At 37.0% G+C, this 25,834-nt stretch overlaps 1 protein-coding gene across 6 annotated transcripts in view; it reads right to left on the reverse strand.

Annotated features, from left to right (window-relative positions):
• The window catches only part of CHD9 (chromodomain helicase DNA binding protein 9), a 71,592-nt gene that overhangs the window by 22,134 nt on the left and 23,624 nt on the right, over positions 1 to 25,834 (reverse strand). For all 6 annotated transcript variants that reach the window (XR_010346959.1, XM_064387255.1, XM_064387256.1 and 3 more), the window contains exons 3-18: positions 20,199 to 20,310; positions 16,892 to 17,041; positions 15,688 to 15,756; positions 15,544 to 15,599; positions 14,122 to 14,239; positions 13,525 to 13,611; positions 12,076 to 12,213; positions 9,823 to 9,944; positions 8,353 to 8,596; positions 7,095 to 7,271; positions 6,107 to 6,250; positions 5,748 to 6,003; positions 4,719 to 4,929; positions 2,524 to 2,719; positions 1,616 to 1,783; positions 873 to 1,052 (exon numbers count right to left, since the gene is read on the reverse strand). Coding sequence is in view for 5 of the 6 variants with exons in the window: in XM_064387255.1 (XP_064243325.1) it covers positions 873 to 1,052; positions 1,616 to 1,783; positions 2,524 to 2,719; positions 4,719 to 4,929; positions 5,748 to 6,003; positions 6,107 to 6,250; positions 7,095 to 7,271; positions 8,353 to 8,596; positions 9,823 to 9,944; positions 12,076 to 12,213; positions 13,525 to 13,611; positions 14,122 to 14,239; positions 15,544 to 15,599; positions 15,688 to 15,756; positions 16,892 to 17,041; positions 20,199 to 20,310 (2,428 nt within the window). In the remaining variant the exon portion in view is untranslated. The remainder of the gene's footprint in view (positions 1 to 872; positions 1,053 to 1,615; positions 1,784 to 2,523; positions 2,720 to 4,718; positions 4,930 to 5,747; positions 6,004 to 6,106; positions 6,251 to 7,094; positions 7,272 to 8,352; positions 8,597 to 9,822; positions 9,945 to 12,075; positions 12,214 to 13,524; positions 13,612 to 14,121; positions 14,240 to 15,543; positions 15,600 to 15,687; positions 15,757 to 16,891; positions 17,042 to 20,198; positions 20,311 to 25,834) is intronic.

Genomic DNA, 25,834 nt, shown 5'->3' on the forward strand with positions numbered 1-25,834 from the left:
TTAAAAAACCCTGATACACTGCATTTGGGAAAAAAGTAAATATACAAAAAAATTTCTAACTCTTCTGATAAAAAGACAGTGATGATGATCTTTAGAAATCTAGTTCTTGTTTAAGCCATAATCAGCAAGATACAAGAAAACCTAAACAAACATATAAATAAATAATATTTTTAAATATTGCCATTTAAGAATATAAATATTCATTTACGATATTTAAAGTCTTCTTTTTTCTTTGCCTTTTTAATTATTTTGGAATTGTCACAACTGCAATTATGAAGTGCCCACACCCCAAGCTCAGTTTTACTGCTTGATATTTTACACTCTCAGCCCCCTTCCTATGTACATATATGTATCTCCACTCACTGCTATTTTAGGACACTTCGTATTTTGCTTCTCCAATTCTTACCAAAAAAGCTCAAGATTCAAAATATATCCTTTGGTTATGCATTTTTAAAATGCATTTTTTAACCATATTAATTTTTAACCTTGTTAATTATTGTCATATATATTTTCCCTTTCCCTTAATGTATCTAAATACAACTAGATCTACAAGCAAATTTGTTTTAATATTCTTGGTTAATGCAGCTCATCATATCTCCCACAACCCCCAGCCTTTCCCAAAGCAGCACAGATCCATTACTCATCCTTGCTCAAGCACACTCCTTGCACCTGGCGTTTACAGAATCTGTCTGTGGCAATCTGACTTTTTATGTGCACGTTAACAGAAATGTACAGATGCAAGAACCCAAAATATGCACCTCACAAATACCCCCATTAAACACAAGGAAACAGAAGTTAAAAGTAAGGCCTAAGCTCTACAAGATCCACATTCACAGCTCTGTACTGTCACAGAACACCCTGCTGCTCTGCACCTTGGCGAACGTGGAGCCTCTTCCCTCGGACTCGATCGTGATGGTTTTAGTCCGACGCTGCAGAATCTGGTCAATGTCTTCCTCACAGAACTTGGAGCCTTCATCCTCCTCATCCATAATGGCACCATAGGCACCTCTTCGAAGCAAGTCTTCTATTTCTTTTTTGGAGAGTTGTTGGATCTGAGCAAATGAAATCAGATTTAGACAGCCAAGAAAAAAAATCCCTGAAATGTTTTCTCTCCTCTTTCCCATCTTTCCACAACTCGTGCTTATGATACATAAGCCTAAATCTGGAGTATTAAAAGCTATGAGAAAAGTCTAGCTGATAGCTGAAATAATAAATTAGGTGCTTACAGTACCCATTTTTAAAAGTATGCCTTTTTTTGATTATTCTCAACACCATGATGTGCATTTTTAAAAAAGTTACCTGTTCATACTTATATTAAAGTAACACATTATCTTAGAATGAAAAAATACAAGGAAAGAAAGAAATTTTTCTCCTTGTTTTAACACTTTGACATTATCTACCTTGAACTTTATGAGGCAAGAAATAGTGAAAGATTTATCACAGTAACTAACTAGATTTAAAATTCTATCAGCTATATAGCTAGTTCACATCAGAAAACAGAATGGAGATGCAAATGACAGAAAAAGGGAAAAGTGGCAGCTTCTGTAATTTAAAGTAATTCCCACATGATTACAAAAGCAAAAGGAAGGTTATTTCAGGAAATAAATCTACATACACCACCAACACTGTTTTCTCTTCCACTCATACTCTGCAAGACAGCCTTATCCAGTCCCAGTTTCAGACTTGCTCTGTCAAACATCTCTCTCTCATAGGAATTACGTGTGATCAGTCTGTAGACCTTCACTGCTTTGTTCTGACCAATCCTGTGGCATCGGGCTTGAGCCTTTGGAAGGAAGAGAAGACAGCAATTACAATTTAGACTCACTTAATAATAACATAGTGATCTTTTAAAAACCTGTTTCTGCTGTAGCCCAAACCAAAAACAGGAGCATGAACTCAAAACAAGTCAACACACATTTAAGCAAACAGAAGCTATCAGACATTTTCCACAAAGTAAACAGTTTTCTTAAAACAGTGTAGCAAGAAAAATGCAGCTGAATGGCCTGTGCTGAATGTTCCTGACTGGTACTTCCCTTGCAGTAACACCAGATAAAAAGACCTGCTAGCTCCTAAGTGAGCTGATCTGAAACAAACAGTAAAGGAGTTGCAACTTGAGAATTATTTTAATTTCAGCATCCAATTCCTAGATTCAAGTAATTCACTTTTTTGTATTGCATATTAATTCTATTCTGTATACTATAATTCAACTGAACACCTCTATTTCCATAAACTGTGTTAGTCAGTACATGCAAAATATAGCCCCCAGGTTCACAGTGTCATCAATTCTTAAGGGTGTTACCAAATCACTGACTTCACCTGTGCTATACATTTCAGAAGTAACTGATTTGAAAGTTCCCAACCAAACGAAATCTCTTCTGAAGGCATCAAAAAACTTTAAACACATGCCCTAAAACATGAATCTTTCAAAATTACGTGTGTTCAAACAGAGACAATATTCAAAGCGATGAAATTTTTATCCATTGGGTTTAATTAGGGATCTCTACCATGCTCAAAAAAATTTACCTGCAGGTCATTTTGGGGATTCCAGTCAGAATCAAAAATGATGCAGGTATCTGCTGCAGTCAGGTTGATGCCCAGGCCCCCAGCCCGGGTGCAGAGGAGGAAGACGAAGCGATCCGAGTCGGGTTTGCTGAAGCGGTCGATGGCAGCCTGCCGCAGGTTCCCCCGCACGCGCCCGTCGATGCGCTCGTACAGGTACCTGCAAACAGCACACACACAGCACGCACGGCTTCACAAGTGGGTCTGCAATTCAGAGAGCCTTTGAGCAGCTCTACTGCTTACATTTATTCTGTATAGTAAATTAAAGTGATAAAGACTAACTCTGAACAGCAGCGGGTAACATAACCACGAATCATGTCAGAACTTGCAGAGCTGTAGCACCAAGGCACATCAGCAAGTCCAAACACTGAGCATTTTAAGACAAGTTCTTCTGCATTTTGTCCACTAAGCAACTACCTGATTATACCTGCACTACTCAGTTGCATTAAAACACACCCTAACCTGAAGTCCCTATGTGGACACTCAAGTTTTTCACGTATTATCCTTGGATCCCTGCCTAGGGTCACATAAGCAGAACAGTGGACTCTTGTATTATATACCAGATTGCCTGAACACATTAAGGGTAACCAAGGAACCAGCAGAAACCAGAACTTGGTGAGCTGTCACCGGAAAAACTGCATACTGATTCTGTAAAGATTAAGCGAAATGGAACAAAAATGACAAGACAGCACCTTTAACAGTCTTTATCAAGGCCTCCTAGACTAAACCAAGCAAATTTTCAAGCCTGAAGTAAAACTCTCATTTGTTACCTTTGACAATTACAAAGACTGCTTTGAAACTTCTGAAATCAAGCAAAATGCTTAAAAAGGGAGCAAATACTTCTGTACTTGTACACTGAGTAAGAAGCTGAATGTGCACCTAGTAGTCAAAAAGCCTCACAACCATTTTTCTTCTCATCAGCTATAAAATGGCACAGCAGATAATCCACAGGACCACAGGCATTCTGGCAGGCAGCCATCTATCTCCTACAGGCCTGAATTCTGTTAAGTGCTAAGTCTGATCATGTGTGCATTCTAACATTTCTAATCAAATGGCAGCACATAGCAAATTTCAGCTTCTATGGATTTCAAAAGATTCCACCTGTAGATATGATTCACTGGCCTAAAGGTAATATCATTGCAGAAAAAAGGAACATTTTCCATGAAGAATTGTAAGTATCACTATGAAGTTAAAATTAATCTTTTAAAATAAAACAGAAACCGTTGCATTTCCAGTTCAAACAGACACCTTTAATATAAAACTATCACTAAAATAGATATTAAAATAATCTAATATCCAGTGTTCCAGTATCCACTGCAGGAAGGCTTAACATTAATAATTTTTGTTTTTCAACATGTTAACTCTGTGTTACTATGATGTAGTTCCCTGGCAATTACAAACTTCAAAGCAATATGTACATTGCAACACAAAAAACCAACAAGAACTCTGCCTTCCTGTAGATTTTCAGGTTGATACAGCAACTACTAATTGTAACTAAGTTTAAGGTTTCATGCATTTATTTAGTCACATGCTCAAAAAAGCATTCAGTTTCCATGGAGTCAATAGTCTGTAATAACCAGAGGGTGCAATTACACGTGATGGCAAAAGCCAGCCTAAGGAGCAGGTTTATGGCTGGCAGTTCAGTTCTGCTGCAAAATTCAAAGCAGTCAACTTAGCAAAGATAGGAAGAATATTTTCACTTTTACATTAATAAAAACCACATCCCCCAGTTGTTTACCACTTTGTGTTTATATGCATTTGGAAGTAAGGAGCTGTATCTTGGCCCCATCTGGTCCCAGTTCAACACGAAGTAAGTGAAGAACACATTCAGGGCTTCCTGGGGTTTGGGCAAGCAATGATAAGCTTGAACTTGCCTGGTTTCTGACCGAAGATGTAAAAACAGTATATACACAACTGAATGTTTAATGAAAAAAGCAACAGACTGAAGGCACATTGTTTATTCAAATTGGACAACCTCTCTTTAGTTTTTCTCTGAAGTTTTTAATTAGTAATGAACAAATCACCACAGAACACGAAGTTACACACTGAATAGCAAACAAAGAAAACAGAACTCCCAGCTTTGGTGGGCTGCTGTCATTAATCCTGCTCTACCATTCATGCAGAACAATATACCACAGCATAGAGAAGATGAAGCTTACCTTTTATGTATAAGGTAATCCTCCAAAATATCAAGGCAGCGCACCATTTGAGAGAAGATAAGGACCTTGTGGCCTCCTGCTTTCATTTTTGGAAGAAGCTTATCAATAAGAACCAATTTCCCAGCAGACTGGATCATTGCTTGCAGGTGGAAGTCAGGAGCACTTGGACTGTATGTTTCTTTGAACTCTCCAAGGATCTTCTCCTCAGCACCTATCAAAGAATATATTTCCATATCTGTGGATGTATCTACACAAATACCTCCTCATTCATTCAAATCTAAGTTACTAAAACAAGTGCTGTATCCTCAATATCCCTCTGTAGGTACTGATGGAGACAGAACAGAGTTCTGGATGGATCTGAAGTCTAAGCAAGAACATCTATTTTTATCAGCTTTGACAACAAGTCTTAAGTTTTCAAAGCAGAACACCATTGAAAGAACATTTGAATGAGGTGAAGCCCCATCCTCCAAATTTCAAAAACTGAAACACATATTCTCAAGTACTGTAAAAAAAGATTGCTAAAAAAAAGATTTTCATCTTTTGTGATATTTTAAATGCACCATGAGTCTTTGCAAAAAACCAGTATTTTGAATACTACTTCTGAAACCACAGCCAAAACTTTCCGAGTGTAAAGTGTATCTTCTTGCAAGTCAGGAAAAACACCAGTTATTAATAAGTGAGAATAGCAATGAAGACTGACAGAGATCATATCACTTTAAAGAACCATTCATTTTAAAACTTAGACCTAGAAGTTCTTGTTCATACTGTTTTTAAAGAGCTGTACCATTTCCATGAGATAACTGCTTCTAAATGTTCTGTGAAATCCTACAGAGTAAGTTCAAGCTTCAGGCCTCAAATATGCAAATGTCTCTCAACTTTGTCTTGTATCTATCAAAAAAAATGTTTGCACCTAATCCAAGCCTTGGAAAATCTGAAGAAAACATTGAAAAATTATTACAAAATTCTTACATATTTTAAATAAAAGTGAAAAGTAAGTTAAAAAAAAGCCAGTCTTTATCCTGTATTTACCTTTGATGAGATAAGGGTGATTACAACACTTTCTGAGTTCCATCATAGTGTTAACCAGATTGGGTACATTCGCCTGCCCAGCTCCTTTGGATAAGAAGGCAAAATTTTTCTCCAAAATCGCTCGGTAATATTTCTTCTGAATATTAGTTAGTTCTACTTCTATTATGGTTTCCTCCTTAGGAGCCAGCTTTTTTTCTACATCTTCTTTTAATCTCCTGAGCATCATGGGTTTCAGGATAGCTTGTAGTTTCTGAACCTAAAGGAGGCACAACCGTTTGTTGGAACATGAAAAAAGGTAACACCGTAGCTCAATGAAAAGGCAGTCCCTCCTGAGCTCTAAAGCTCAGATGAATTCATACCTGTTCCTCTGTTTTAAGGTCTCCAAACTCCTGCATGAATGTAGATTCAGCAGGAAAACGCAATGGTTCCAGAAAATGAAGGAGGCTAAATAATTCTTCTACTGTGTTCTGCAGTGGGGTACCTGTTAACAGCACTTTATGCTCCTAGAAAAGGACAAAAAGACCTTGCATAACCTGATTTGCAGACATTTGCAAAATTGTTTGTGTTCAGTCTGAGCATCAAAACCTGAAAACACCAGTTCTATGTGTCACTAAGCATACAGGGAATACAAATAAGCAGATTATTAAAAAAACATCAGTAAGTATTTTCTAGTAGCTTTCCTTTAAATTTTCTCTTCCTACATCTGTAATGAAGGAATGAGTGAACACTTCAACTTTGCCTGTAATATTCACAGATTTATAATCCTCCCTCTCTACAGTGTGAAAAATATACTCTGAGCAAGTACCAGAAAGCAACTCAGAGGATTTGTGAGAACACATGGGAAAGTAATGATGAACCAATAAAACACTGCAAAACTAGTCATGGTGCTGCATCTGATACATGGTAGTATCTGCTTTTAAAAATCTTTAGCTGTATAAAATAAAATTTTAACTATAGGCCTAGACAATCTGTCTATTTAAAATTCTACCACTTGCACGCTTTTGTTGTTAAATAACTTGCTTAAAATACTTTCTAAATTTTAACACATTGCACAAAAACTAAAGCAAATTTTAAATGATATTTTCATCCTAATCAAAACAAAAACTGTACAACAGTATCATCGGAAATAGACTGTGCTTACAGTGAGAACTTGCCACATTTTGTTTAATCACAAATACACCAGCATAAGTTATCAAAACCACATATGTTTGAAGAGTATCAGAAATTTTTATCCCTCAAGAAACACTGCCTGAGAGGTCTTTTTTGACATGTAAAGCAAATTTTTCATTTATTATCATAATATACCAAACTAAAATCAACCCCAAAAAGTGAACTATAGTTACTCACAAGGTTCATTAATTTTAGTCCTTCCAAAAGTTTGCAGTTTTTGTTCTTCAGTCTGTGAGCTTCATCAATAATAACACACCGCCACTCAATTGCATTTAATTCTGGACAGCCACCAAGGATCATTTCAAAGGTTGTGATAATGGCCTGGAACCTGTAGGTACCTCGAACAATACGGCCCTAGAAATTCATCAACACACACAATTTGTTACATGCCCTCCCATCTGCTCAATGTACACATTTCATTGTTGAAATTTTGCCAGGAGCCAGACACTGGATTTTACATTATAAATTGCTTTGTCATCACACTTAATAATCTTTGTAACTCTCTAACTAATACTAATGAGTAATTATTCATGGACCCAAATCCAGTATTACCTAAGTAACAGAAAAAATTTAACCCTTTTTAAATTACAGATATTACCATCTAACAGAACTGTTTCAGAAGGTGCATGTAGATAAAACCCCATTTTTAATGCTAAGGAAATCTGAGTGACAGGAAAAATTCTACAGTCAATCAATCACAATATATAATGTTAACACAGTTAGCAGTCATACAGTAAGTAATCACAGTATCACCTGAGAATGCAATGAAAACTTTTATCCAGTGTACTCCATTGGTCTGACAAGGAAAACATGTAAAGCCTTCAGCAAGGCAGTATAGAATAACTCATTAGGCAAACAAGATATCATTTTGATATTTAGCACTGTTTAATAAAGTTCTCAGCTTTATCAATATTGAAGACATACCATGACAACTATAAAAAATTATTTATGCACAATATATTTTTTAAAATCCTCTTTAAATAGTCAGGTTTCAAGTTTTTCTCATGTCATTTAATGGTGTGTATTTCAGAAAAGCAAGTTCAGAGTGTACACAGTTAACACCAGTAAAAGGAAATCAACTGCTTCATAGAGGTAGCAGAGCTTAATCAGTATTATTTTTTTTCTCCCTGCTCTTCAAATTCAGGACCCAACTGCAACCATCTGTGTACACTTTAATCTTCACAAGAGTACCAGCGTCACTGCCATTCAATTGCAAAATTACTCAGCACAGTGAAACAACACACACATCTTGCTGCTAACACTGCCACTAAATTCACCCAGTAAGCATTTGCTGAAGATGCTCAAATGTAACATCCTGGAACGTGAAGTGACTTTCACCAAGATAAAAAGACAGATAATGTCAAGTATCCTTGTCACTGCTGCCACCTGAGCCGTGTTTAGGGTGAGCTATTGCACACAAGTGACGTGACAGTACCTGGGAGTCCCTGAAGTACATCTCATACTGCTGGATCATCTGCCTGCTGATCATACTCCCGTGGTACACCACGACGTTCAGGTCAGTCCACGTGCGGAACTCCCTCTCCCAGTTTGTTATGGTGGAAAGCGGAGCTATGATCAGGAAAGGGCCTCTAATACCAGTCAGGAGGATTTCATACAGGAATGTAATGGACTGAATGGTTTTGCCAAGGCCCATTTCATCTGCTAAAATGCAATTTCGCCTGAAAGCAAAAAAATTTTATTTGTTACTATCACCAAATAAAGTACAGACCCTAATGCTGTTAGTAAAATGAACAATTTACAGAAACAAAGCTCAAATACACCAGTCTACAACAACAGTCAAAACTGAGGAACTGCAAAAAGATCCTTGAAAGAATTCCCTGGTTAAGGTGAAAGAATGTGCACAAAACCTTTGTGTAAAGCGTTGCATCAGGTTTAGCACTGTCAAAACCTGAGAACAGAATGTTCCGTGAAGTTCTACAAAAATATTCAAGAAGTTTTCTTTAGGGACTACCTTTGCCCTAATTAAAGGAATTTAAATTAAGCAGGTTTCCTTCATGCACATTCACCTTGACAAAACAGCTAGGAATTAATGAAGATTCCCTAGAAATCACACATAGGAAGTATCCCAGCTACACTCACATAAAAGGAGTGCATTAGAACATCATTAACAAATTTCCCTTTTTGATTCCAGAACTAGACAGATGCCTATAACTAAATTACTGCATGAAGCACCACTCCATGTTTGCCCTCAGCCATACACTGCAGCCCTTCACTCTGTTGGCAGATGTCACCCAGCTCTGCACTGCTTGAATGAGAATTAAAATCAGATTTCCTTCTGCAGACCAATAACATGCATGGTAAAATGCTACACCCACTGCACTGCCATCATCTCTATAAGGGACACGCAACTGGTACTTTGGAAATACAGCAAGCAGAAGATACATTTAATGAACTTAGAGAAAATACATCATTCTGGAAAAGATCTTTTTCAAGTGATTATACTTCTGTTCATAACATATAGTATTAATGCACAGGAGTTAACTTTAGCTTTAAGTACAGATAATGCAATTATTTACTAGCCTTACTTTTGAAGAGAGGTAACTTCATTATACTATTTCTAGCAATCATTTTGAAAGATGCAAGTGTCTACTAGTTTCAAAAATTGTGAAAGCTTGTGCTTTCATTGTTTCTGCTTTAATTTCCTCATAGCCATTGAAAATTTATCCTCAGTTATGTTAGCTGCATTATTTTAGTATTTTTGTTCATTTTTGTGGATAAAACATCCTTGCACACCCAAAGGTAGAGAAATTTGCTCCAGTTACATCCTTTTAGCTATAAGCAGAGAAGCTGCAATAAATTTAGTTGAAACAGTATTCATCCTCAATAAAAGTGATTCACTCTATATAGTTTAAAATCTACATTAAAAAATATTCCATGCATATACCTATTGTACCAGTTGAATAGGAGCCAGTTAAGTCCTTCCAGTTGATATTCCCTGAGCTGATTGCCATTCTTATATTCCCTGGACTGTTCTATCTTCTTCCAGGAGTTTGGAGGTGGTCGGTCCTTTAAAGGAAAGATTAATATAGGTACAGATTGATACATGCTTTATTTTTCAAAAATATTTAACCTGCTGTTTTGGGAGTGTATCATTTACGTTATTATTCAACCTTAAAGTGTAATTGTTAACGCCACTTACTAATTAATAGTCTGCAAAAATCTGAAATTTGAATTTATTTTTCTCTATGAATTGCTGTTTCTAAAATTAAGTCTGTATGATAATTAAATTAAGCAACTAGTTTCCAAAAAACAGAACACAAATACTTTGGCAGGAATAATAGGGCACACAAATTCATTTATGTATGAAATTTCAAGACTACAAGAAGTTTCGCTTTGGCAGCTCTAAGGCAGCTGACCTACAAGAGAGCCAGCTGATTATTGGGATTAACAACACCCCTAAAGCCTAAGGCAGCTCTGGAAGCTGATGCTGAAGCAGTCAGGGCATCTACAGTTATTGTGATCTTGCCCTTTCCCTTCTGCACTTGCCCTGCACTGCTGATCACTATGGCCCACTGCCAAGGCATGAAGCCAGGGCCAGTAGTACAAAAAAGTGAACTTGTGAGAGCTTTAGTGTCCTGAATAGATTTCCCCAAGGGATCTGATCAAAACAGCATCAGCATAGGCAGGGTCATGATACAGAGACCATGACAAAACAGAATATCAAGGTGTATCACCTTCAGGGCCCTCACAAGCTAAGGAAAGCTGAGAGACTGTCTATAAAATATTTATGTATATACACAAACAAACACACAAGTTCCCAAGCTTGAAGCCAGAACAGCCTGGCCTCTGGCTTAGCAGGTGAAACCATGCAGTTTTTGACTGATACTAGGTAGGATTCCAGCAGAAAACTCTTCTGACAGCTCCTGCATCCCAATGTGAACAAACTCACACATTCAAGTGAAGTAATTTTAGTAGGAGCTTTTCTCACCAGCTGTACTTCCCCCCCTCTCCCTCCCCATTTCTCAGCATTTATAAAAGCTTGCATTCACTCAGACTCATGTGGCCTTATGTGGCAGCTCTGAATTTTCCATGTGAATTCTCTCCCTCTGCCCTGCCAGCGTCAGCATCACCTGAGCCCAGGTCTGGGTGCAGCAGGAGCTGTCCCTCCCCAGCAGCTGCGGCTTCCTCCTCGTCCCACCAGCTGCCATCTGTCCACTCCCCCACTCCTGCAGCAGCCATGCTCCTGCTTGCAGGGCTGCAGTCAGCAAATAATTTTTTTGTAGCTGCTGGAGCCTGAAGCAAAAATACTTGTTGCTGATGCTGAGATGACTGTCAGTTGTACAGTTGCGCTTTAATCATCTTTTTCTCTCACAGCCAAATATGGTAACAGAGGTATAACAGCTCTTCTTCCCACATGCCAAAATGTCAGGATTTTAAATAAATACTACAAAAATGAACTCAATATAATATGAAGATGTTAATCGTGACTACTGTCATTATCTGTAGATGGAAAAACCATTAAAATAAATTCCAAAGCCTCCAAATTAAAACACTGTGCATATTTAGTTATGTAAAAGAAGTTAGAACAAGTGTTGTACTACACCACGCAGGACACATGTCCTACTCTGACAATGACATACAGGACTTGAAATAGAACTATTTTGCTTTCTCCTGCTCTTAGAGACAGAAGATTGATAATTTCAAGATAAAACACATTTCCTAATTACACGTATTTTTCTTCCTTTCAGCTAGCTCTTTAACAAGAAGAAAAATAAAAGCAGGAAAAAATTACAGAACCTGTTTGACAGATCTCATTTGCCAATTCCCTTCAGTGCTGAAGCACAAAATTTAACTCTCTTCCCTATAAAAGGGCGTTAACACGTCATCCTGGTTTCTGCTCATTTTAAAGGTGCTCAGTTCTGGGATAGCCAGTCTCAACCTGTGGCTCACTGCTCAGTTAGAAACTCAAAGTCACAGCATTTCTATTTTTTTCCTAAGCATTAATTTTTTTAGAGTAACAACTAAGATAAGAATATTTATCTATGCCTACCTGAATGTTTTATTATTCTAGGTAACAAGGCACACAGACGCTTTACACAGAATGTCAATAAGCTTTATGTTTTAACACAGGAGTTTAAAGTTGGGAAAACGAAGTCAGATTTACCAAGACAGACAAGTAAATTAGATATAATTTTACCAATCTCCTTGAGTCAGGCCTGGAAGCTTGCAATTGTTCAAATTCTTCTATTTTTGCTTGATCTACATCTTCTTTCAGCTCCCACGTACTGTCTTCATATGGCAACGAACACCATTTTACTAAATAGTAAATAACAGGCTGCAGAAGAAAATTCTGAATGTTATCAGTTTTTAATTTAGTATACAGACTGTTAATATGCCTTACTATTAGATTAGCTTGCTTACACAAGAGTTGAAATTTAAATCACATTTCTGACAATTTTTTAAATGTTCCATGTAGATTCCTGTTATCTACCAACTTATCCTTGGCTTCCAACACTCTGCCACTTTCTGTAGACCTCTGGAGTGCTTTTTAATCCCTCTTACCCACAAGTAAATCTTGCTTTAGTCTCAACAAAGATAAATTACAGTATTTGTGATATTTGTGGAAATGGGGCAGGGTGGCAGAACTAACTACAGAAGTGCTACACCCAGGACATTTCCTCCACTCTCCGAATCTGCTACCTGGGCCTAAACCAGAGCTTTAGAGCTCCTAAACCAGAGGTCTTACCAACAAGACTCTGATAAAACTTTACAGGCTTGATGAACAACATACAGAAAAAATGGAACCAAAGCAGATCATCTTGCTTAGACTCAAGATGCAAATACTTAAAAATGAAATAGAGTCATCCTCTCAGAAGCTGAGGGGAAAGTCTTATGACAACACTTTTTCTGAAAATTTAATAATGACAAATCTGCTGCATACAATGAAAAGTCATTCTCTCAGTTCTTAGGAACATTAATGCAGAAATCACTGGGTAAAAGTCTGCTCATTTTGCTATCCACACAAGCAGAATAAGCATTATAGATATTCCAACAGCCTTAATCAACAACTTTCTTCTCAGTCTTTGATCTCTTTTCTCAGACTCTTTCTGCATTTTGGCAATTTAATTGCTTGATTTGCTTTTCTATTTTCTTTTTTTAAATCTCAGAATGTTTTTGTGTTGTGTAATAGCTTTCCAGAAGGGGTACTTTTAAATAAAAAAAAATGAGTTTTGATAAATACAGAGGGAATGGTTCATTGGTGGCTATCAATACACTTCAAATCACTGGCTGCCTAAAGCTTTTATTACCAGTGACCCCATGCTGCTATCAGAGAGACAGGACAGTATATGGGATCAGCCTTTTGATGGAACTCACAAGACAATTATTAAACCTGACATTTATGTCAGTCAATACCTAAACGTTGCCTACTATGACCTATTAATACTAATAAAAATATAAGCTATTAAGTGCTGACTTGCCTTTCAAATATTTTTCAAATCCACAGGTAGCACAGGAAAGGACAAGACTGTCATGTCTCACTAAAAATATTACTGAAGCTTTGAAATCATTAAAGTGTTACTCTGAGATCTGATAAAATTACAACTGTCAAACACTACCTGGAGCTGTACCTTCCTGACTTGCTTACCTCACCAGTGTCTTTATCTTCACAAAGAGACACTTCTAATACCCGGTCTACTTCAACATAGTCAGGATTAAAAGGTTCCTCTTCCATCTGCAGTGCAAGATGAATAAAATCAGTAGAGAGGAAAGAACAGTTGGTATTTCCTAAGACTTGGTCTCATTGTACACAAAATTAATTTGGTAGTTGGAAATTGAGGTTTTTGCACAGACCTTAAATTCCACACCAGCCCCCTGCACACACCCCCTTGGCTCTCTTGGGCAACACTCACTGAAGAGGGATTTGACACCAGATCTCTGGGATGAAGTGCTGTCTTGTGGATGTCCTAGAGAAACTAGCCATACTGACACAATCCTTCCCTCCTTACCAATTCTAGTAGTTACTCAACCAATTCCACTTTTAGACCATGTAAGTCAGGTTAGTTCAGGGACTCCAGAAGACTTACTCTTGAAATTACATTAAATAACCCACCCCCTGCTGCAACCAACACCAATGGCTCATTTTTAGTTCCTAACAATCAGCTCTTCCATACAAAAGCAAACTACTAATCACAATTTTACAAGAAAAAGAAAAAAACTTATTTAATTTTTATTTCATACTCACATCTGCAAAAAAGTGAGCTCTTTGTGCTTTCCTTACTTTGAATCGCTTTATTTTCTGCTGGATTCTTTTATCCTTTAAAAGCTGTTGTTCTGTGGCCCACTCACAGTGGAGATATGAGCTAAAATCACAGAGATTGACATTAACACATTGGTGAAAGCAAAAGCTTACTAACTATTTTTAATATACAGTTAAAATAACAGAATCCACCACAAAGATCAAAGATTTATTCTTCCAAATAATCATCTTGCAGCACCTAGTTAAGGCAGTGGTTTTGAGCTGGAACCTGTGAAACTATAGATTCACAAATTTTTTTCATGTGTCCTAAGAAGAGAAACAAGCTTATTTCAAGTGAGCTTCAACAAGTCAAGTTTAAAATCTGGCACCTCTACCAGAAAGCATCCAGAGATAGAAATGACTTCATCTATTGGATCTGGTTTTGCATGTATCCCCTGTGTCCATCTCTCCAGGCAGCGCTGGATCACAGAGCTCAGCCCAGGGGAAGCTCAGCAGGAGCAGCAGAGCCCGTGGCAGAGAGGACCAGCAGCACCAGGAGCTGCAGCACCTACATGTCCTCCAGGAGAGCCTTTCTGAAATTACATCACAGAAGTACACATATCTCTTCCTCACACCCTTTTTTAGTGTATTTCCATCATTTTTTAAGCTTTCTAAAGATATGCTAGAAATAAGGAACAGCTGGGGATTACTCATCCTCAGATGAAAAAACAGATTTTACCCTTTCAGAAAAACACCAGGTAAATGGTCTCCAACAACATGTGGAGTCAGTCTCAAAAACTTTAATTTATTATAGCAAATATCTGATTACATTATTCACATATGTAAAATTTAAAATAAGCTTGGATTTTCAGCATCAAGAATTGAGTATTGACAGGAAAATAGACATTAAATTTAAAATAAAATATGGAAAAAGTTTTTTCCTGCATTTTTTTTTTATTTCCTGCTTTTGATGTAAGTTCATTTCTATCACAGGTTTTTTCTTTCTTTTTGAAACAATAAGTCCAACTACTACATCAGCATCTCCTAATGCATGACACTGTAAATCTAATCTAGGTTCACAAAATACCTCTGATTTAAATTCATTAAATTAAAATTTGCCTCAGGCATGTAAGTCCCTGCTGAACTTAATAAATATATAAGTTCAATTTCATAAATATCTTCTCTAAAAAATTCTGTTCTTTGGCAAATAAAGGCTGCTAGCTTATTGGACAGTGCTGGTTTCACAATCATAGTTTTAAAATTATTACTACCATATTAAAGATTCTTAGAAATTTAAATATTAAACTGGCAAAGAAAAATCTCAATAAATGACAAAATAAGCTTCAAACAATACAAAACTTGAGTATATAAATATGATACTAAACAGTTCAGTCAACACATCCAATAAAACAACTTTTTAATACTTACTAGTTCTTGTATTTTACAAAAAACTCTTCTGTGTCTACTGTCATTCCAGCAGATATCTGGAAAAGGAAATTCAGGGGAAATGTAAAATGACAGATGCAAACCCCTTTTTCAAATAAACCATTTTATCCCATGACAATCACTTACTTCTTTCTTTATTACCCTGGAGGATAAGATTTTGTCTACAATTGCTGCATCTTCTTCACTTGGATTTTCCTACAAACACACAAAAACAATGATATTATAAAACTGCAGTACATGCCCTCTCTCTCAGGCTTAGAACCTTCAACCACATGTGGCTTGACAGAAGATGAGCAATAAAGGGAAATTTGACCTCCACCAGCTGCATCACCTAACAGCCTGGGAGTAAAATTTAGAATCCAGAAAGAGTTATGTGCAGAAGTACAGCAAGGCTGGCACTTCCAAACAGCATCAGCTGCAGTGCTCACCTGCCAAACACTCCGTGCAAGCACTGGGGTTTCTGATGCTTGCCAGACACTGTGGATGCCCTGCTGAGTTAAACTGATGCACTGGACATACCCAGAATTCAGTTATACACAACTGCACAAGAACTCTGACAGGTGGAAAAAGACGAAAGAAACCCAGCATGTGACAAACTCAGTCTGATCCATCTACTCTGCACACAGGCAACAAACATGCTGTGGAATCAGAGAGGAGGCTGTGGCTGAGAATTCCAGCAGGGCTGAGATGAGGCACAGATGGGATTGCACAGCTCTGCCACAGCTGGGGCTGTGGTCCCACAGACAGAGGTGATCTGCACAAGTTGGTGGCAATACTCAGCCACCTTCCCTCTTGTCTGATTTGTTCCCAATTGTATCATCATTCTCCTCCCTTACAATTTCTGGCACTCTTTCAAGCATCTCCTAAACACTTTTTTCCTGTTTCTTCCCTGCCACTCTTTACCTTGAATGGCTCGACAGTAAGTTTGAGCCTCCAAGCTGAACAGTGAAGTGTAAACCTGAAAGGGTTGTGGGGAGAGGAAGGGTATCCTTTTCAAATACCTCAGTAAGCAGAAATCCCCCAAATAATTTGATGCTTCTGTAAGTCATGGTAACATTAGAATAGAACTTTTTCATAGGCCTATGCCACATAAAACATTACTTGAACTATATCCATCTTTAGTCTTATTTTTAACTTCAATTAAGTCAACAGATGTTTGGAATACAAAAAAATAGTAAGAAGTAATTTCTTACAGTTTTCAAGATCCTTGAAAAATGTCACAATAAACTGTGGCTTAGAAATAGTAATGTATTCCAAGGTAGGAGCTTTATTCACTGAACTACCTGAGACAAATAGGAAGTTCCCACAGACCAAGCCAATTTTTACTTACCACAAATAACTGTAAAGGCTGCTCAGCAGGTAAAGGGGCAGAATTCTTCTTGATTTTAACAGAAACTTTAGCTGCTTCTTCTTCTGATTGTTTCCCTTCTCCTTCTTCAGCATATTTTTTCCTTTTAACTTGACGATTTGATCTCCTCTTCTGCCATGCAGGAGAAAGGAAAGAGATGGAGGTTTTACCCAAAATCCCCCCTAACCTGAGCTGCATGTTCTGGGTCACTCTAATCAATACTTCACCTGTACCTACAACCAAAGGTCAACATCTTATAACAAACATGCAATAAAGTACCTCTGTAATCCACTTATGTTCAATTAATTAAATTGTTATTTTCTCTTTCATGTAAGTGTACAGTACTTTTATTTTTAGGGCTCAAAAGCAAACATGAAACACTCTTTCAGGTATGGGAGCAAAGCTGATACATAACAGATCTTCCACTCAGTATTTCAACAGTGATTTCCTAATGCAGTGTAAGAGCAGAGTGTTACTGTCCAACTCCAGCATCAGGGGGGAAGACATAAAATAAGCTGACATGTCTCTACTAAATGGTGCTGTACAAAAGAATTATGAAGATTTTCACTAGATCACATTGGTCAGATTGCTGGTGAAATCTGACATGATGGCTAATAAAGTCTGTTGCTTTGTTACTGCCTGTATTTTCTCCTCCACCTTAATCAAGGCTTGTTTAACAACATTATATGGCTTACTTTGCAGTTTCTCTCTCTAACCTTTCATTCTGGTTTCTGCAAGAATCTGAGGACAACAAATTCCAGCTGAAGAAATAATGTTCAGTCAAAGAAAATAATTCCTTCTCACTCGGTTTCAAATACTTAAAATTATTAGGATATTGCATAACATTTCCTACCCGTCAGTACCAACATGAGACACTGCCTATTTAACAGTAAGATTAATTTGTAAATTGGATTCACTGGATAAAAATAGCAGTATCAAACTAGTCAGCTAACATTTGAAAACATTATAATCTGCTTTAGAGAACTGATCATCACAAAAATGAAAACAGGAAAACAAAACAGTCTCTACATAACAGAATTTATTATACTGAGCTACACAGAAAAGGGTTTTTTGTGCAAGAAAATCCACTGCAGGTTACAAAGTTATATTACACTGCAGTGCTCAGTTAGGAGAACAAGTTGTGAAGAGGACAAAACCCTAAATCCTGTGGTCACAATGGCTTCTGCAGAGCAGATGTTAAGTAACAGTGAGATTGCAGCACAGGAACTTTTCTTCCTGACTGTTAATTGAGCCCTTGGTCTGGCTGCTATCTGGTAAATGACGTAGCTGTACTTTAACTACATTGCAAAAACAGAGCAGTAAGCTACGAGTACAGTACAAGCCCAAGAAGGGCTATGACCATTCCTCTAGAGAAGCTGCAAAAATGAAACTCCTTCATGAGCTTTCCACAGTTATGTAGATTAGTGTCCTTCCATAAATGTGTGTGGTATTAGGTGCTATCACCAGAAGGAATTTCTAATGTAAAGACACACTAATGTCACGTTATACTTAAATCAATAATAGTTTGCTGACAGAAGTAGGTTTAAAAAAAAAAAAAAGCCAGGTAACATGAGCAATGCAAGATTATGTAACTGGCATTTTCAATTCTTCTCACTGTGTCTTTTCTTAAAGTATGAAGTGATTAGCAAAACATCAACATATGCTCTCCAACACATTAATACATAATCTGAGCTGTTTGGAAAAAAACTTCTGTATTTTCCTGAGCTGAGAACTATGGTCATGAACAAATGGCTCTAAGACAAAAAATGAAGTAGCACCACATATTAAAAAAAAAAATTAAAAAATCCATCTACTTAAGAAAGACACCATGTCAAACTAAGCATGCAAAATGCATTAGGGGGAAAAAAGGCCTAAAATTGCCCCCCCAGAGCTTCGAAGCAGCTATTTACAACAGAAATTAGAAACAGATCTTTGAAAATAAAATTGTTAACATATTCGAAAATTAAAGAGAAAATGAATTAATGAAGTAAAGCAATTTATATCTTTCCTGCTTCTCCCCAGTTCCTTCAAAGAGAACAGCAATGCTGTGACATTCTGCAATAAGTTATTTCTCTCTCATGCCACCCCTGGTTATCTCTACCTTCTTGTCCCTTCACACCCTGAACAGGTGATTTCATGATACTCCCAGGAAAGAACTGATTTTCAGTCTTTTACATTATATTTGTTGGCCTATAAATTTATGTTTATCTGATAACAGAACATGACTAAAAAGTTACAGATCCTTTCAGGTAACCTTCACCTAGGACAGGCTATGACTTCAGTTAATGAGAAGTCATTCTGGGAAATGGCTTCTGATCCCTTTTCCCTTCCAGCATTATCTGTGAAACACCAGAGGGCAATTCAGTATCTCATAATTGTTTTTTGACAACTATCAGCAACTAATGCAATTAATTTTAACTCAGCAGCACCTTATTTTGAATACTGATTTTGCCTCTGTGGATGAAATTGCCACAGGATCAAAACCTGTGCAGTTCCAGCACATAACCTTACATTACTGGAGATTGCCCTAAAGCAAGAAGTTATAACTCTGTTGCTGATGCAAACATAAATAGAATATAATCTCTTATCAACAGTTCCTGTTTCTTCGTGCACAAATTTTCAAAATAATTAGCTATGTTACTGTTATTTCAGGGCAATCTATGAAAAAACTGCAGAAAGTAAGTTACAAGAGAGCTGTTCCTCAAGGGAATGACTCGACCACTTCAATTCTTCATCGGGCACTTCCTTCAGAAGTATTGCACAAGCAACTAGAGCCTATCAGCATATTGATCATTGCTGCCTTCAGATCCGACACCGAAAGAAATCTGTTATTTCAGTTTCTACAGAAGCAGAGCTCAGGAAAAAAAAACCAACCCACATTAAAGCTTGAAACAACCCTTTTAAAAGTTCTCAAAGAGCCAGCTTCACTGATAAATGTCCCGCCTGTCAGGCAATCTCTGCATTTTCATACTCAGCCAAAGTAAGGATCAGGTCTAACTGCCAGCTCAGTGTTAAGTACTCAGAGCCTCAAATCTATGGGCTTCTGTACTGAAATGAAACAGATACAAGCAGGGCATTGATGTCCCATTACGGAAAAGGGATTCTACCCTGTAGGATTTTCTGATTTTCAGCTGAGAGAAGTGGCTGATGATGAAAAGTTCTATTTATGAGATACACAGAAGTGTGAGAGTAAGTGTCACTGCATCCAAGGAAGTGCAACCTTCTGGAGACAGGGGAATCTGTAGACAAACACACAGACATTTATCAAGGAAGAATACCAACTACTTACCTGTGAGTCTTCATCTTTCACTGGCCGCTGTGGAGTCTGCTTAGCATCAGACAATTCATCTGAAGATTCATTTTTCCTTTTCTGCTTTTTGCCCAGTGTGATGATCAGCTTTCTGTCAGAAACAAAACCCCAGCCCCTGAGTGAATGCTGTGCACCACTGTGTGTAACTTCAGGAGCAAATCACTAGTAATTTCCATATTCTCAACAGAAAACTCAGCACCATTGTCTGAAAAATGAGTAACAGGTCTCAAATACCTCACAGCAGACAGCACTGTTCACTAGCGTTACAGGCTTCTCTACAGTTACCTTGCTATCACAAATTCCTAATTATCATATACATTTTAAATTTTTACCTGAGAAACAGAAATACAAAATCCAACATTTAAACCAACTGACAGTGGTAAACTACACAAAGTTAGCAGAAATACCATCTGCAGATGACAACACTAAATGATTTATCACAAAAAATTTACCATTGTAAAATCTAGCTTCCCTTATTTTTACTTAAAAAAATTAACTGTGGAGAACAATCTAAAAATCACCCATAGCTGCTGACATGCAAAACTTTTATGCTTAAATAAGTCATTCAATGGTAAAAATAAGGGAATTGAACAAATCTTTTTTTGCCCTTAGGCGGCAAAAAATATCCAAAATCTAGTAGTTTTATCTGTAAGTAATCTTAGAACCTCTCAGAGTATGTTAAGAACCACCACTGTGCTAAATTAATTAGTTAAACTCTAATGAAAAAGCGCCAATTATTCCTCTGTTTGGATTTAAAAATTACACTGTAAATCATCAGATTTGTTTCTAACTAAAGGGTGTAAAAATATTTTTCCATATTTGAAATGTGCCAAATACACTTCTTTAAATGTGTTTACTGTGGCGTAATTGTAGAATGACAAACTAGTCAAGAAAATCACAGACAGAGAGCTGTCCTAAAATATATATTTCATAGAGTCTCTTATGATTAGATTTGTAACAGAAAATGAGGAAAGTGTTCCAGCATACAAGTGCTTCTGCCATGTTACAAGCAAATTAAGCACAAAATTTTAGTCTTTATACAGACAATACAAGTTATTTTATAGCAATATAACATCAAATATACTGGCCACATGATGAGAACACTATTGGTGAGAATGTAATTGTTGAAACACAACTAATTTACTTCTCTTTGCAAGAGTTCAAACAAGAGAACACACATATATTTACTATGTCCAGACTAACAGCTCACATGGAACATACGCACGTTAAATTACCAACACTATGGAAAGTTTAAGCAACATGGCTCACAAAAGACTGCACGTGTATCTTCAGAAGCAATAAATATTTGCATTGCTTTTCAATATTTAATCACTATGCATATTCAGTGGAACGGCTAAAAAACCCCAAAACCACAAAAGATTTTCCACTCCAATTTTTTTTTTTCAGTTTTAGCACAAAGTGAACAGCACTGATGGATGCAGGTTGAAATGAAGCTGTAGTCAGCATAATCACAGAGCTACTTGTTCACAAGTAAATTCTGGTCCTTGGCTTTTCATTAGGTGTTCTCAGTTTAATTATTACTTAGAAAACATGTTATATAATCACAGGAAATAATTTCAGCAATGAACACACTGGTTTCCCTACTGACTTCAAGGTTAGTTTGAGCAATTTTTTTCCCTCACTTTTCAAGCTCCGATTAGGAATCATCTTTCTTTTTTTCTTGGTTTTTATTTTAAGACTTTGTCCAAGATGACACTTTCTAGTGATGGACTTGGATAATCGCTTTTTCCATTTTTATCTCACTTTGTTTCATAAAATTTAAGTGTTACATTAGCACTTGTCACTAATATGTCAAATCAGCTAATATATTCCAACATGATGCAGACGAGGCACATTGCGATTGACCTTCTGAAATTGTTGTTAAAAAGAATTCTAGATGCCAAAATTTAACATGCATTTAAAGGGAAACCTGGTAAACTTATGAGCGAGAATTTCCTGGAAGATCATTCATGAAACAATATCCACCCCACCAAGTCCCTGGTTTACACCTTTAGGGTTTGGAAAAATGGTAGGAAGTATCAGTGTATGTTTTCCCTGCTCTTAAATTCTTTCAAAGAAAAAGGATAACTGAATGTTCTTTAATCAAGCAAGTGTTATGATGCAAGTCAAACTGGAAGAGGTCTTGGGAAGATCTGTGGTCCCTACTCAAGGCCAGCTTCAGAGTGCTTTTATGTTGCTCAGCTCAGTTAAATTCCACTTATCTCCAAGGCTGACAGCTGGTAGGTACCTGGGCAATCTGTTCCAAATTTTGATCCTCTTTTGTGAAATGGCAGATTAAAACAATTCCTAAATGCATGTTGCTATGTTAAATATTTGTATCTGTGCAACCACAGCTCATTCTCACTTCATGCACTACTGTTTACTATTTTAAACTCAAGGGTCCTTTAGTATTCAAGAAGCACAATATTAAGGGATATAGGGTCTACTATGGGTTCTGGTGGTACCTATTGAATAGCTGAGGATTTTAAGCATCTTCTGTTTCAGAACACGGGGTATTTTGTGATTAGACTGCTCTAGTTACATCTTTCCTTGCACATTTGTTCCTCTCCTTTTCTTAGTTTTAGTCCCTCCTTGGGTTCACCTCTTGCTCTGCCCCTGCAGTCTTACACACAATATTCCATTTGTCAGCTTCTGTGTTTTGCTTTGAGCCTGCACTCCCTAGCCCCAGTACTTCACAAGCATCTCCCTGAAATTTTCTACACATCTCTGCATGCTGTAGATCAGAATGTTTCTTCCTCTATATGGATATGGTGCCAATGACAGGAACAAATGCAGTTTTACTTCTTTCTGATCCAGTGCCCAGAATCACAATGCTCCTTGCTATCAAAAGTTGCTGAACAACAGTATGGTGCTAAAGTCATACATTTCTATCAGTAAAAATGCAATCTGCTCATATTTTGGCCAAAAACTTCTAAAAAAATCTGCTATGTGAAAACAATAATTTTCAGAAGCTTGTAAACTGGATCAATTCTGTGAGAAATTTTCATTGAGCGAACAAGTTCTCTTGCCAGTTTATAAATTTCTGCATGAAAGCATAAAGATCCTTGGCTAAAATCCCTTTTTCCACCCTGAAACAAACTGTTCTGAACAGAAACTATCTATTCTGTTTCTATGAAAAGTTAACAGCACACTGTAGACATGGAATAAATAATATCACCAGACTCCACTCCAATTTCACTTTCTCTTGCCTTTTAAAATTCCTATTTATCTTATTACATAACATCTACAAATATTTCAACAATTAGATGTCGTAGATTTCTTCATTATATATTTTCTTCTTCTATAATTACAAACTAAAGATGCTGAGAAACTTACACCACAAAAAAGGTTTAGAAAGAAGATTTCTCACGAGCCAGTATTACTTCTGATCCTTAGCACAGGACTCCTATCATGCTTTAAAGCTACCAATAACCACTATTTGAAGACCATTGCAACTTTTTTCTTATAAATGAAAACCAGTAAGAATGTGCTTCATTCCCCTTCTCTTTTATAGCAGGGAACATGATGGAAACACTGACAGTACTCTGAACAGCTTTAAAGTGATAAATGCTTTCCAAAGCCTTCCAAAGAATGAAAAAGGAAATATTAAAGAGGATAGAAAGAAAAAGGCAACAAATACATATTAGGCATGTCAGGAATAGAAAGTACAGCTGGCCTTTAATACATCATTCTACTTCAATTTTCCCAAAACAGAAAATACCAAGCAGCTAATTATTAGTGTCCAGAGTCACCTCTCAGGTATTATCATTTGTAGCCAAAGCATTTTGTTAAATTACTAACAATAAAACTCCTACACTATCAACAATATTAGCAATTCTTTATCACTAGAAACTTTGCTAAAAATATAAAGTAGAAGTTTCCTTGACAAGATACTGTATTCTCTTGAATGAGAGTTAATTTGCTGGTATAAAACCATTTTTCTTGTCCTTTTACCATATGTTTAATAAATAATACTAATTCACTAATATTAGCCACTGTCTCCTTCTCCAGTTGTATTTCAAATTATTAACTTCTGGTGCACAGATTTTAAACTCCTAACAGTCTTTTTGGAACCATCAGTCAGCTCAAGCTCACACTACACTGAAACAATAAGGCCAAACGATAAACAAAATGACATGCCAGAAGGATGACCAAACCTTGAATTTATAGCCATTTTAATAAGGACACAAGATAATGACCTTAGCAGATCTAACAGAACTCAAAGATTCAGTGAGCCCCCTCCTTTCTGGCCACAGAGCTGTTCCCCAGCACCTGCCTGGCTGGCAGGGAACAGGAGGAGTGCCAGCAGCTGCCTCCCTCCAGGAGATGCCAGCCGGAGGCACCCCCACCTGCCCCAGCATCAGGGTGACACAGACCTCCTCCCCTCCACCCCTCTCCCATGTCTCCTGAGGCAGCACCTGAGTTTGTAAGGGTTTCAAATCATCTTAACACTATCAGATCAATAAGCAAAGATTATCTGTCAAGGTGCCAGGTTCTGAAACTGCTTGTTAACAGTATTTGTGAGACCTGCTTCGAGGTACAAGGCAACAAGGACAAGACTCGTTTCAGCAGTGCACAGGATCACATCCCACTTGATGGATTCATTGCTACATAATTCAAGGATTAATGAACAAAATCCACCAGTGCTCTTTTAACACATGAAATAATACAGCCATTTCTGGCAGCAGTTTTGAACTGAAGGACTACCACTCTGACTCAAGCATTTGTAAGTTGACTTCTTAGAATTTGGGGGACTTATTTAACCTATGCAGTGATTAAGAAAAAAAATTACCTAAATGTATTCAACTGATATTGTCCTTTACATCACCAGTGCAGAGCTGTTGCTTTTCATCAGGCTGTGATATTTAATTTTATGTTTGAGTAGGTGGGAATACGTTGAGAGCTATAAAACCTAAATGCCAATCTACTTTTTTGAACAAGAGAATGTTCACAAATTCATAATTCTTCACATCAAGTGGTAAGAAGTAGACTTTTTAGATTAAATATGCATCACCTTAGATGGAAGAAGTAGAATCAATTAGAAAAAGCTTATAAATGGAAACCAGTTCTACGCAAAAATATGGAAGGGTTTAAACAGATTCCTAAATGTCAACACACCTTGGTAAACAGCCAGGATATGAAAAGTGATTCTGCTGTCTGCAGAGTAATTGTAAAGCAAATTTTGAAGAATTAACTTAAACAGTGATCAGTGCATAAAGCAACTTTGGTAATACTACATATATTATATATACATTCTTCTAATAATTTCTGTCATACCCTTACAATGTCCTTGGTAATAACGTAAATTAGTCATTTATCTTCACCAATACTTATGGCACAGAAACTGTGCTAACCACAGAATCCAATTCTAATAGACTTGACTGAAATTATTTCTCTGTCTTCACAGCTCCAAGAAATAAAACCTTAACCCTCACCTTTAGAAAGAAACTAGAGGCTGCCTTGAAAGTAGCTGCTAGCAATTTTTAACTAGCAATGATAAATTGGAATGAAGCATGCTATACATTTTTCCTGTACATGTAGATCTCAGAGAATCACTAAGGAAAATACAAACAGTTAACATGAAGCCACCAAACACAAAATGACTGAGCAGCAAA

Source organism: Passer domesticus, chromosome 12 (genome assembly GCF_036417665.1).
Source record: "Passer domesticus isolate bPasDom1 chromosome 12, bPasDom1.hap1, whole genome shotgun sequence".
Classification (NCBI taxonomy): Eukaryota; Metazoa; Chordata; class Aves; order Passeriformes; family Passeridae; genus Passer; species Passer domesticus.